We start from the raw sequence: 14,231 nt of genomic DNA, 5'->3' as shown, positions 1-14,231 counted from the left end.
GGTCCTGTGTTAGAGCCATCAGAAGGGAAGAACAGGCCGGGCACATGCCAAAAAAAAATCATGAGCCCCAGCCACAAGACAGAGGCAGGGACAACATATCCACAATTAAATAATGGTAAAATATTGCGCTCAACACATTAATATTCACAATGAAAAGTGCACTTGTGCAAATAAATTCATATAAAAGTCTTTAAGTGCTTAAATTATTAAAGGAAGTTAGGTGGTTAACAGCAGCAGTTTGATAGAAGCACAGACTTGATAGGGGTGAGATTCCAAAGCCTCCACCTCCACACTTTCACCCAGTGCTCTTATAAGATACTCCTTACAAGAAGGATATGACCTGGTATAGGGATTATTATGGGAAATCCAAGTCCATTCAAGTTCTGATGCAGATGCAGAAAGATACCCTCTGATCTTGAAGGAATCCAGTGTGCTCCTAACTTCTTGTTTGAGCTGACATGGCTGGCACTCTGACTCTGCAATTGGGGGCAATGCTGTGGCTGGCACTCTGCAATCATTGGGGGCAATGCAGTGGCTGGCACTCTGCAATCATTGGGGGCAATGCTGTGGCTGGCACTCTGCAATCATTGGGGGCAATGCTGTGGCTGGCACTCTGCAATCATTGGGGGCAATGCTGTGACTGGCACTCTGCAATGATTGGGGGCAATGCTGTCGTCACTGTGCATTGAAAGGGGGCACGCTGGTCTCTCTGCATTGAAAGGGGGGCACGCTGGTCACTGTGCATTGAAAGGGGGCACGCTGGTCACTGTGCATTGAAAGGGGGCACGCTGGTCTCTCTGCATTGAAAGGGGGCACGCTGGTCACTGTGCATTGAAAGGGGGCACGCTGGTCTCTCTGCATTGAAAGGGGTGCATGCTGGTCTCTGGGCATTGAAAGGGGGCACGCTGGTCACTCCGCATTGAAAGGGGGCACGCTGGTCATTCTGCTGGGAAAGTCAGAACTGGTTACTAAAATTTTTGAATCCCACCACTGGCCGGGTCCCCCGCTGTCCACTGGTGGCTCTGAGTCTCCCTGCACACTGGTTGCTAGGAAAGCCAGCCGATTGGCATCTAGCAACCAGTGACGTTCTGAGGAGGACCCATCATGCACAGCGGAGGAGGATCCTCCTCATCGGCTTGTCCTCCTCTCTCCACGCCTAGAAGATGGGCTCCACGGCCTCCACCCACCTCCTCCCTTCATGCACTGTGCAGCCGTTGTGGAAGGTAAGCAGACTGCTGCAGCTGCTCGATTTCATCCATTGACTGTCTGTGCCATCCTTTTCCTGCCCTATATATCCTCTGTGTGTGCCATTCTATTCTCTCTCTCCCCCCCTCTCTCTCCCCCCCCCTCTCTCTCTCCTCTCCCTCTCTCTCTCCCCCCTCTCTCCCCCCCTCTCTCTTTCCCTTTCTCTCTCTATCTCTCTCTCTTTCTCGGGGGGCCCAGTGCACTGCATTGCCCGGGGGCCTATAAGGCTCTTAAGATGGCACTGCGTCGGCGCCCGGTGTCCCGCTCCGGTGTGCTAATGCGCCGCAGCGCCTGTCAGCTGTCACTGTCACTTTGAGTGGAATTACCCTTACTTGGCAATTGGAATATTTGATTATTATAATACATATCATTTTCTGCAGCACACTACACAGCAGGCGTTAGTAAGGAGCCTGTTCTGAAAAATTCTACAAATATGTTCTTGTTCACATAGCTGGAAAACTACAATCAAAATGCCAAAACTATTTAAAGAAAAGAAATTATCAGGAGCGGGCTTCAGAAAGAGACGAGCAGAAAAAGAAAAGGCTGGGAAGCAGATGCCTGGAAATTTAATGAAGTTCTTGACCTCTCACAAACCCAGAGAGGAAGATGCTCCTGCATCAGAAACAGTTTCCAGTGTGGAAGATGATCAAGTTCACGTAGCTATGGATGAACAATCTTTCACATATGTTGTATCAGACCAACAGCCTGTCACACCTCAGGAGGCTGCTAATCTTCATGATGCAAGTGCTGAGAAAAGACAAGAAGTAGGTGATGAGCAACCTTCTACATCATCATACGTACCATCTCCTCGCCTTGAAAAGACTGTTGATACAGAAGGATCAAGTGAAGCAGAAATGGAGCAAGAGGAACAATGTTCTACTTTGGAGACTCTTGATTTGTCTGATCCTGCTAATTGGCCGACTGTTCTCACCCCCTCATTAAGGGATGCTATTGTCAGGAAAGGTCCTTCAAAGCAAAAAGCTAATTTTTATTTTCCCAAAGATGCGTCTAATAGACGCTTTACTAAAGCAAATTATAAGAGACAACTGCCAAACGGAGAAGAAACCTATAGGAACTGGCTTGTTTATTCTGTTAAGCTGGATAAAGTGTTTTGTTTTTGTTGTAAGCTTTTTGCAACTAAAATAACAAAAAGTTTGACAAGCGGAGGCTACTATGATTGGAGGAATTTGTCTCAAACCCTTCACATTCATGAAATGTCACATTCTCATATTGTTGCTGTAAGAGACTGGAATGAACTCTCTAGAAGATTTGGATCAGGAAAAACAATAGATGCTGCATACCAGAGATTTTTGACAGCAGAAACACAGCATTGGCAAAATGTTGTAAAAAGGCTTGTAGCCATTGTAACATACCTTGGTCGCCAGTGCTTGGCTTTTAGAGGTAGCAATGACACATTACATAGTGAAAATAATGGAAATTTTCTTCAACTGGTAGAAATGCTTGCCACATTTGATACGGTTATGCAGGAACATCTGAAGCGTATCAAAAAAAAGGAAATTTTACATCATTATTTGGGGAAGGACATTCAAAATGAACTGATTGGCCTTATAGCCAAAGAAATAACTAAACAAATTCAGCACTCACTGAAAGCTGCAAAGTATTATTCTATAATACTTGATTGCACCCCAGACATTTCACATATTGAACAAATGACTATAATTGTTCGATTTGTGTCCATCAAAGAAGGGGGGTCTCCTACTGCTGAACCAGAGGTCTGTATAGAAGAACGATTTCTTGGCTTTATCCAAATCCAAAGCTCAACTGGAGAAGGTCTGACAAAGGCAATTTTGACAGAACTTAAAAAACAAAATATTCCACTTAGTGATATGAGAGGACAAGGCTATGATAATGGTTCCAACACGAAGGGCAAACACCGGGGTGTTCAGAAGAGGATCCTTGATTTAAACTCGCGAGCCTTTTATGTTCCTTGCAGTGCTCATACTTTAAATCTTGTGGTGAATGATGCGGCCATGTCATGTAGGGATGGAGCAACATTCTTTTCTGTTGTGCAGAAAATATATGTTTTTTTGTCGGGATCTACACTTTGTTGGAATGTCTTGAAGAAGTACATTGGAATACTAACAGTTAAACCTTTGTCTGATACCAGATGGTCTTCAAGAATAGATGCTGTTCGGCCATTTCGGTTCCAGGTTGGAGAAATCTATGATGCCTTGACAAGTATTTCTAAGGATAGCTCGCACACAGCAATGGCACAATCTGAGGCGGAATCCCTTGCAAAAGAGCTAAATAACTACAAATTTTTATGTTTCATTGTATTGTGGTACAACATTCTAAAGAGAATTAACTTTGTCAGCAAGCTGCTTCAAAGCAAAAGCATGTACCTTCCAGATGTGATCGATATTTTGGAATCTACAACAACCTTTTTAAAAGAATATCGATCAGATCAAGGATTTGAAGATTTGCTGGACGAGGCTAAAGAGCTAGCCACAGAAATGGAAATTGAGCCTGTTTTTCCTGCATTACTGCGGCAAATAAAGAAAAAGAGGAGGTTTTGTTATGAAGGTGAAGATGAACCGATTGACGATCCTGCAAAAAAATTTAAAGTTGAGTGCTTCTTTAGTATTTTGGATGTTTGTTTTAATTCTCTTGATGAGAGATTTGAGCAAATCAAGCATCACAGCAAGCACTTTCAGTTTCTTTACAATATCCAGAAACTTACAAATGTACCACATGAAACACTTCTGAAGTATTGTCTGGATTTGCAGAGTGTATTGACTGATGAAAACTCAGGAAATACTGATCTGGATGGAGCACAGTTATGTGAAGAACTCACCATATTGGCTCCTATCTTGAAACCGACAATGACCCCTACACACATTTTAGCATATGCACTTAAAAATGACTTTGCTCCCAATGTCTCCATAGCACTGCGGATATTATTGACATTGCCGATATCTGTTGCATCTGGTGATCGAAGCTTTTCAAAGCTCAAATTAATAAAAAATTATCTACGTTTAACAATGTCACAAGAGAGATTGGTGGGACTTGCCATGATTTCTATTGAAAAAAGTATTGTACAGGACATTGATTTTCAGACTTTGCTTTCTGATTTTGTGAGCGCAAAAGCAAGAAAGGTTAGATTTTTATAGTGCTCACTTTGAATGTTTACATTATCTAGCACTTTAGTTGAATTGCATTGTTAACTCTCTGGAAACTTATGTTCTTGGCATGGCTTGGCTGCCGACTAGTATGGCCGCGTAGTACATTATCTGTACGTTATCAGTGTGTGTTATCTTTGGTGTTGAATAGGACTGAAGGTCCTAAAAATCTCATGTTCTCAAAAAACTCATGTTCTGATATTATAGTTTGAAAATATGTTTATATGCACTTATTGCTCTTCTTTTAACCAATAATGGTAATGTTTTGCCTTGAATAGGCCGTTTTAGTGTTGTACTGTTTGTGTGCAGTACTATTTCCTGCACTTCTACAAGTCTGTTTGCACTATTTCCTGCATTTTTGCTCATTGGTAAATGGTCATGTTAATTTAATGGTAATATTTTGCCTTGAATAGGCCGTTTTAGTGTTGTATTGTTTGTGTGCAGTACTATTTCCTGCACTTTTACAAGTCTGTTTGCACTATTTCCTGCACTTATTGGTAAAAAATTTGTTTTATAGCTGTATAACTTATTTTGTTAAACCGTTAATAAAAATGCACTTAACAAAAGCACAAATTAGTGTGTTTTTTTATATAAAAAAATTATTGAACAAAACATTTTTGCAAGGGAGGTGGGTGGCCGTTGGGGGGGGGGGCCAAAATGGAGCTTCGCTTGTGTGGGCAGAAATCCTTGCACCGGCCCTGGCTGCCCCATAGGGATGCATGGAGGATCTGATCAGACCTGCCTAAAAAACTGACAGGCGGATCTGATTGGATCGTTCGTGTGAAAGGACCCTTAATGCTGTTTTGAATACAAAGGGTGGTCACAACAAATATTGGTCTATTATCTTCTGTTCATTTACTTTCCATTTTATTAATTGATAAAAAAAAAAAAAATATTAACACTTCTGTTTTGAAAGTATTCTTAATTTACATCATTTATATATTACAATTGTTAGTGGTCCAAGTTGCAATTTAGGCTGTCTGTCTTTTTTTTTCTCATCAGTTAAGCTCTAAAAATGAAAATGCCTCACACTAATTTTGTTAACTTGATATGCATGAGAAATAATCTTACTTTTGTGGAATGTTTAAAGTTACAGATCAAAGTCTGAGGACATCACTGTTAAATATTGATAGGATTGTACTTACTCTGCGCAATCCCATTTCCCCAACTCCTTAAAAAAAGATTTGCAGATAAACTGTATGCATTTCTTCTGGAAACACTGTGAGTAACTACTTGGTAATTGTTTTATAACCTGGAGGTCCCTTTTTTTGTGGCCTCTTTAAGAATATCAAAAAATTGATCCAGTTAGTTATCTTTCTTAGTGAAATTTTTGGGTTAGCCACATAGATCCAAACCTCTGTGATATGACAGATTTAAATCTGACCGGTTGCTTTGGAACAGTGCAGGAAGCCTTTAAAATAATAATAATCTAGGCCGTATCTGATTATTGGTAGAGTTGTGCAGATTGGTCACATTGTTATGAAATATTAGATAGTGTAAGGCAGCTGGAAAGTATAAATTGCAGGTAAAGTATTCATAATGTGCAAAATACTTTAAAGATACAAAAGTGAAATATTGTAAATTTTTTTGAACCTGTATTACCAGGTTATTGACTGACTGTCAATACTTTTACAGGTTAATTGTCCGTTGCGATTTGCATGCACCTTTTATTCCAGCCAAAGGAATCTGGTGATTCTTTCCACTGGAATCCAGTGTATGCTGCTAAACTGCTGTATGAAGGAGGCCTTACTGTTATAGGATAACAACGTTCTGTCTTCGTCTTAATTATTTTCCTGGTTGTGATGATAAAAAGTGGTATGATCCACCTCTCTCATCATCTGGAAACCATCCCTGAGAAATGCCATTCAGCCATCAATGCAATGCAAACTTTTAGACAGACAGTAACTGGAAGGAGGCTGCAGGAGAAAAACAGCAGCACTGAGATGCAACAAAGAATGAAAAAAGGAGAAAAAAAGTATTTTTCTTAAAGAAAATGTTTTCAGGGTTTACAAATACTTTCACTGTTTTACAGGCAATGGATAACGTGGATCTGAATGACCCACCAGCTGGCCTAGAAAATGAGTTCCATACACTACTGACACCTGATGCAATTCATTTTCTGGCTGAACTTACTACAGCTTTTAATAATGATGTTGATAGGGTGAGTATTTTTTACAAAGCGAGCAAACTTATCTGACAAAAACCCTAAGCTTATTTTATCTGAATATGTAATAAAGTAGCATATTTTTTTTCTGAGGTTCCATGTAGTACAGTATACACTACACTTTCATGACTGACCAGTAATATCAGTACCTGAACACCTTTCCAGTTTGGTGCATCTCATTAATGCATATGTAGCAGCCATATACAGTAACACACCTTACCGCAATGTATGGCAAGACACCTTATGTACGTTAGCACTTTGCAATGCCATTCATTTTGAGCACACATTAACACATGTGTGTTACACATTTTGAATGGTACCTCAATGTACTAAAGCAAGACTGCTATATGTGTTCTGGCATGCTGCATTGCAAAAATTGGAGCATGTCCTTATTTGTACATTTTGGCACATTTCCAATACTTTAATATGAATGGGCGGACAGATCAGACCCCTAACAGACATTTTTGACACTTTTGGGGGTACCAGTGACATTACTACAATAATCAGTGCTATAAATATGCACTGTTACTGTAAAAATGACACTGGCAGGGAAGGGGTTAACATTACTGGTGATCAAGGGGTTAAGTGTGACCCTAGGGGCGTGATTCTAACTGTCAGGGGGCGTGGCTTGTGAGATCATCACAGAGACATGCGATCCTATATAGCAGGATCACATAGCATCTGTGATAATCTAAGGGAGAATGACAGACGGCTGTGTTTACATCAGCCGTCTGTCCTTCTCTCTCAGCTGCGGGATATGGCGAGTGGCCGGTGGCCATCGGAGCCACCGGTCACACGCGCTGGCTCTCTGGCTGACGGGCGGGAGCGCGCCAGCAGCGGCACGCGCTCGTCCCCTAGAGTCTCCTGAGCGAGCAACGTAGTACTACGTCACTTTGCCCAGGAGCGGCTGCCTGCCGCTGTAAAACTGCGGCGGGCGGTGGCTATGTGGTTAATGCAACACACATTGATATGCGAAAAAATGCATGTGCCTTAACATGTGCAATAATGGAGTTAACCAGGACACCAAAGGTCTGAATGAGCCTGAAGACTCATTCACACTAGCAGTGTTGGACCGTCTTCTCCAATGCAATCCCAAAGGAAGAACAAGGCTATTTACCTTCTGCCACTGTTCATACCAATACACTGCTCAAATGTGCACTGAAAAAGCAGGGCATGTAATTTTTTTTGAAAAAATGTTCCAATGTGCTGTAATGGATCACAACACATTGAGGTGCAAATGGTCCTTACTGGCTACAGTATTGGGCATGATAGGGCAATTTGTTCACTTACTCCCTGCTATTCTTTTCTTTTCTTCTTTCCATTTGTGTTGTTATAATTTGCATATCTTCTATGCAGTAACTAATACAGTTTATAAATTAGCTGAATATTTTCTTATTTATGGGGCTTTATGTCTCTGATAGATCACTGAAAAAATGTTCTGATGTCGGATTTAGATTTAAACCCTCTAAGATTCCTTCATAATGAACTTGTATGGGTGAACCAAAACCATATTTTTTTCAAATATCTTGAAAGCTAAACCCTTCTATTCCTTACAGCCTAGGGCAGTACCATCTTGGCCTCTGTTTGATCTGCAGTTGCCCAGTGTTGCACATGTGATCAACTATGACACCATCCATTTGATGGCTTTAAAGTTTGGTCGGGAGCTGACAAAAGCATGCCGGTGACTTTGACTGTTATCACCAGAGGCATCTTCATACAACAGGTCAGCATCACACGATATCAATTGTAAAAAGTCATTCATTTCAATCCATAAAGCAGTGAAACAGTAGAAAAAAGTTGACTCGTTTCAGCCCTCCTGTGCCTTAGTCATAACAACAATACAAACGAAACAGTTCAAATAAATAATTACCGCTCAGATCTGAGAGGTGGTGCAAGGCTGACAGGTTAACAAGTTAACCCTTCGTACACCAAACAGCATCCAGTAAAGATCAGCAGCACTTATTACTATAGCATATAATTCAATACAAACATCTTTAGATCAAAAAGAAAAAATCTCAACAAAGAGAATCAATGAAAAACAAATAAAATTAAAAATGATAGCTAAATAAATTAAACCAAATGCCAATAATGTATTTAGATACACTGTACCAATGAGGGGGAGAAAGGAAACAGAACTACCAGAGAGGATGAAGGGAGGCTATCGCAGATGCAGACCAAGGTCCCTCCTGAGGTTAAACCCCTTTGGGACTCTGGTCTGCAATCTGAAAATCCACCAAGCCTCACTCTCCAATAATTTCCAGTGGTGATCCCCTCCCCAGTCTGAAAACCACATGTTCTATGCCAAAGAATCTGAAATCAGAGGTGTCACCTCCATGCCATTCTTTGAAATGTTGGGAAATTTTTGATATGAACTTGGCATTTGGATTCTTGGAGACAACACCCCCCCCCCCCATCCGCTGCCACCACCTTCAAAGTGCCTCATTGTTGATAATAATCACACCTTTGCACAAGGCAAAGTTTAGTGCCTAGTGTCCTACCAGCAGACATAAACAGTGTAATAACATGCAATATTTTACATTTTTTGGGTTCATTTGGTAATAAACAACCCCTTCTAATCCTATACTTGCCCAACCAGACAGCTCACAGTAAACATAATATTAGGCCTCAAAGGGTAAATGTATTTCACAGCTATATTATGGTTCCAAAGCTTCCTTTGTCTGTTTTTTAGGAATTGCCTTCCTAATTGTATGTGTGTGTTGGTATTATGACACATTTGCAGATTTTGTGGCAAAGAACTGCACGGAAAGTTGAGCTTGACATGAAAAATGGTTATCCAGACTTCCCTCTGGAAAACACTCACATTCGAGATGATCCACACTGGAGGGTTGCAGCTGTTCCCCAAAGACTGCAGAACAGACATGTGGATATTGGTGATACAGCGCCTTGTCAGACTGAACGTTTTCACCAAGCCCTACTGTCATCTGCCCAAGGAATTCAGGTACAGTTTATACTAGTGATCAGCTTGCAGAAAATCTTTAATGTTGCATCAAATCCCATTTTTACCTGTTTCTCATCAAATGCTGTTATGAACATTATGAGTCTAGGGTACCAGTTTGGACTTGTATATTACTAAATACAGTAAGGCTTGTATTTTCCAAAACAGGTCAGTTTTGTATAAATTGAAAGGATAGCGGGCTGTTCCAAAGGAAAGCATTTGCAATTCGCAGATGCATGCGACAGCAGCTATCATTTGTGCCTCACTGCAATGCATAGCATCATGGCCACACAGATTGTGTACACCCCAAGCTGCTAAAGAGGGAGCCAGGTGGACTTGAATTATTTTTCTATTACGTCTTTTGATAGTGGAAACCCCTTGCGTCTATAGACACACAGAGTGCAGGTCAGAATTGAGCCAGCAAAAGTGTCCCCATAGCAAGGGGCTTGCTATGAGTGCACTCAGCAGGGGTGAGCGCTGCACTCCTTAGAAGAGGAGGATTGGTGCTGCTCTGTGCAAAACCATTGCACAGAACAGGTATATATATGACATGTTTGTAGTCCTGTGCCCAGGGCTCTGAGTATTATGCAGTCCTGTGCCCAGCACTCTGTGTATTATGTAGTCCTGTGCCCAGCGCTCTGTGTTTTTTGTAGTACTGTGCCCAGGGCTCTGTGTATTATGTAGTCCTGTACCCAGCGTTCTGTGTATTATGCAGTCCTGTACCCAGCGCTCTGTGAATTATGCAGTCCTGTACCCAGCGCTCTGTGTATTATGCAGGCCTGTGCCCAGCGCTCTGTATATTATGCAGTCCTGTGCCCAGCGCTCTGTGTATTATGCAGCCCTGTGCCCAGTGCTCTGTGTATTATGTAGTCCTGTACCCAGCGCTCTGTGTATTATGCAGTCCTGTGCCCAGCGCTCTGTGTATTATGCAGCCCTGTTCCCAGTGCTCGGTGTATTATGTAGTTCTGTACCCAGCGCTCTGTGTATTATGCAGTCCTGTACCCAGCGCTCTGTGTATTATGTAGTCCTGTGCCCAGCGCTCTGTGTATTATGCAGGTCTGTGCCCAGCGCTCTGTGTATTATGCAGTCCTGTGCCCAGCGCTCTGTGTATTATGCAGTCCTGTGCCATTTGCCAATAAAAAAAATATGTCCCCAGATTTAATTTTAAAAATCTGGTCACCTTACTAGTATATCTACGGTTGGCTGTCCACAAGCGGTTAAATTCTGCTTTCTTTTGAACAGAAATCTAGTTATGATATGATTATAAGTAGTAAAATAGTAATCTGCGGTATATAAAGCTGTATGCACATTGTGACAATACGAGGCCCTGCCACTGTGGAAATGTAAATATAAATGACACAGATTTTTCATGTATATAGAGTTAAAGGCTCCAGAGTATCGATTATGAGTGTAGAAAACAGTTTTTACAGCTTTCTCCGGGTTTTGGTATTGCTGGACTGGGTTCCGAGTTTGGCGACTTTAAATCATGGGTGTCCAACCTTTTGGCTTCTCTGAGCCACATTGAGTGTAGAGAAATTTTCTCGGGCCGCATATAAAATATATACTATAGTTAAGGTATGTAAGTAAAAAAAAGCCGCCGCGCCCTTCCTGCGCCGCCACATGCCCCTCTCCCCCCACACTAATTTAACACAACTAGAGGATGATCAAATGAAATAGAATCAGTATACAGAGGTTTACTTCTTCTGAGAGATATTAAAGGAACACTCTAACCACCATGGCCACTTCAGTGATTTGAAGTGGTCATGTTGGTATGAGTCAGAAACACTGAACATGCTGGGATGTTTACGGTTATGTGATGGGGGATAGTTGCACCCCTAGCACATATGACTTAGGCAGCCAGAAAATGTCATGTCTTTATTCATACATGTATGAACAAGGGCATGACATATGACAAAACACAACTAGTTATTAAAAAATATATTGCAACAATTTACACACGCTAATGCACATACCTTTTCTACTTATTTTGCAGACTGCTGGTGGGTACTGCTGGTGCTGGTTACTGCTGGTGCGGTTACTGCTGGTTCGGATACTGCTGGCAGGTACTGCTGGCGGGTACTGCTGGCAGGTACTGCTGGCGGGTACTGCTGGCAGTTAATGCTGGTGGGTAATGCTGGCGGTTACTGCTGGCAGTTAATGCTGGTGGTTACTGCTGGTGGGTAGTGCTGGCGGTTACTGCTGGCAGGTAGTGCTGGGTGGTACTGCTGGCGGTTACTGTTGGTGGGTAATGCTGGCGGTTACTGCTGGCGATTAATGCTGGTAGGTAATGCTGGCACTGCAGGTGGGTAATGCTGGTCATGTGAGTACTGCTGGTCATGACATTGGGTACTGCTGGAGGCAGCAGCGGCTGCAGTAGAGCCACTGCTTCCTGTATGGCTCCTGTCACCGGCAGCCTGCCACCAGATACAGTGGCACTTGCCACCTGCAGCCTGCCACCAGATACAGTGCCACTTACCATCTGCAGCCTGCCACCACATACAGTGCCACTTGCCACCCACAGCCTGCCACCACCTACAATGTCACTTGCCACCCACAGCCTGCAACCACATAGTCACTTGCCATTCACAATCTGCCACCATATACAGTGTCACTTGCCACCCGCAGCCTGCCACCAGATACAGTGCAACTTGCCACCTGAAGCCTGCCACCAGATAAAGTGCCACTTGCCACCCACAGCCTGCCACCACATACAGTGCCACTTGCCACCTGCAGCCTGCCACCACATACAGTACCACTTGCCACCCGCAGCCTGTCACCACATACAGTGCCACTTGCCACCAGCAACCTGCCGCCAGATACAGTGCCACTTGCCACCAGCAGCCTGCCACCACATACAGCGCCACTTGCCACCCATAGCCTTCAACCTGACCCCCTAGGTAGTGGATATCTTGGGGTCTATATCCTTTCAAGGTTAACTCCCCCTGGGTACTGCATCCCTTCAAGGCTGACTCTCCTGAGTCCCAGCCAGATCTCTTCAAGGCTGAATGCCTCAGACTGGGGTCCTGGATCCGGGTAGTTTCCCAGCGATCAGCTGCATTGCGGGCGGGCTCACTGAACAGCCAGTGTACGTGAGACTTCGTGGCTCCCCTGCAGTCAAAAGGCAGTACAGACGGGCTCACCAGATAGCCGATGTGTGAACACTCCCTGTGAAATCCCAGCCAGTGTCAGCAGGGCAAGCATTGGCGGCGACAGCGGCACTCTTCTGAATTTGACACCTGGGGCGGGCGGCGCCCCTCTCAATTTGGTGCTGTCCCTGGTGAGTGACGTCACAGGTTGCTAGATGCCAGGCAGTTCTAGCAACCAGTGGCTAAAAGCAGAGCATAATGCAAAGATGACTAGAGGGAGGGAGCCTTGAATCCTTGGGCAGTCCGCCCCTGATGCTGCCCCTCTTAAAATTTCGCCTGGGACCCATGGACCCACCGGGACCCATAGTAGGGCCGGTTCTGAGTTCAGTGGCCGGTGGGCCGCATTGTCTGCGGTTCCAGGCTGCATGCGGCCCATTGCCCGTGGGCCGCAGGTTGGACATGCCTGCTTTAAAGAGATATGTGAGGAAAGAAATCTCCAACCCAGTGTCCAGGCCTTGCATTAGACCAGCAAGCTGTGGGTGCAGGTACACACAGCCCTTATAATAAAGAACTTAGGCATAGTTCGGAGCTCCTGTCAGGAGACAGGTGTGCTCCACTCAAGAGACAGCACTCCCTGCTTGGGGAGAGATTCCATGTCCATCTGCCTGAGATGGTTTAAGCGGGTTAAGTGAGTTCAGGTAACTGAGGGATTGTAGAGGTCTTGGAGGAATGAGAGAGCCTGGGGTGCCAGAACATCCTCTGTTGAGAGGCTATAACTACAGGCTGAGTGAGCCAGGAAAGACCAGAAAACCAGGAGAGGAGGGTGGGACAGTCTGAGGGAACAGTGAAAAGAGAAGCGGTGCTGCTGAAGAGGGAGCCAGGTGTCTTTGCATTATTTTTGTATTATTTCTTTTGAAGGTGGAAACCACCGTGTGGGCAAGTTTTCTGTTAAACTTTTACTTTCCCGTTTAATAAAAGTGGGCTGACCAGCCCTAAAATGAAGTTCGGACTGGCAGATCTCTCTAAAATTGTTACTACCCCTGAGCCAATAACCCCCCAAGATCACAACATTCATATTATACATATTGATTAAACCCAAGCTGAGCATTTAGTAATCAGTTCTTATATGATGGCGGCCAATCGAATGGATTCTTATATATTTTTTTTTTACTTAGGTGGACTTTGATGATGGAAACTGTCCAACATTTTTCAATCAGATAAAAGGAATTTTTAATGTCTACCAAGTTGTTTATAACAAGGTACCAGGTAATATACTGCACATATCATACTGAACAACATGAAATAAATTACACACAGTATATGTATCTCATTGTATGTGTGTTAATCCACCTACAGGTATACCACCAATCTCAGAGGCCCCAGTGTTAATGCTTAGACCAAGAGCATGGAACATGGTGGAGCACAACATGCTGGTAATTTGTGATGACAATACACATTAAATCCAACATTTTCTAAAAGAAACCTTACCAATATTGTATGCAGGGCCGGACTGGCGTAGCGGGATACCGGGGAATTTCCCGGTGGGCCGCTTTAAGATGCGGCCGCTTTAATCATTTGACCGCGCCGCGGCCGCGCTATGATGGCCGCTGCAGCCCAGCCAGGCCCGGCCCCCGCTGCGC

General features: G+C 43.6%; 1 protein-coding gene across 1 annotated transcript in view; it reads left to right on the top strand.

The window, feature by feature from the left end:
- Positions 1–5,514: 5,514 nt before the first annotated feature.
- Positions 5,515–14,231, top strand: part of LOC309544735 (uncharacterized protein) — a 66,191-nt gene continuing 57,474 nt past the window's right edge. Inside the window, exons 1-5 of the mRNA XM_082243712.1 lie at positions 5,515–5,606; positions 6,418–6,546; positions 9,290–9,508; positions 13,767–13,857; positions 13,948–14,024. Of these exons, the coding sequence (XP_082099838.1) occupies positions 6,421–6,546; positions 9,290–9,508; positions 13,767–13,857; positions 13,948–14,024 (513 nt within the window). The 5' untranslated portion in view covers positions 5,515–5,606; positions 6,418–6,420. The remainder of the gene's footprint in view (positions 5,607–6,417; positions 6,547–9,289; positions 9,509–13,766; positions 13,858–13,947; positions 14,025–14,231) is intronic.

Source organism: Pelophylax lessonae (genome assembly GCF_965119305.1).
Source record: "Pelophylax lessonae genome assembly, chromosome: 1".
NCBI lineage: Eukaryota > Metazoa > Chordata > Amphibia > Anura > Ranidae > Pelophylax > Pelophylax lessonae.
The sequence above is the reverse complement of the archived record's forward strand: the minus strand, read 5'-3'. Positions and strand labels throughout refer to the sequence as shown.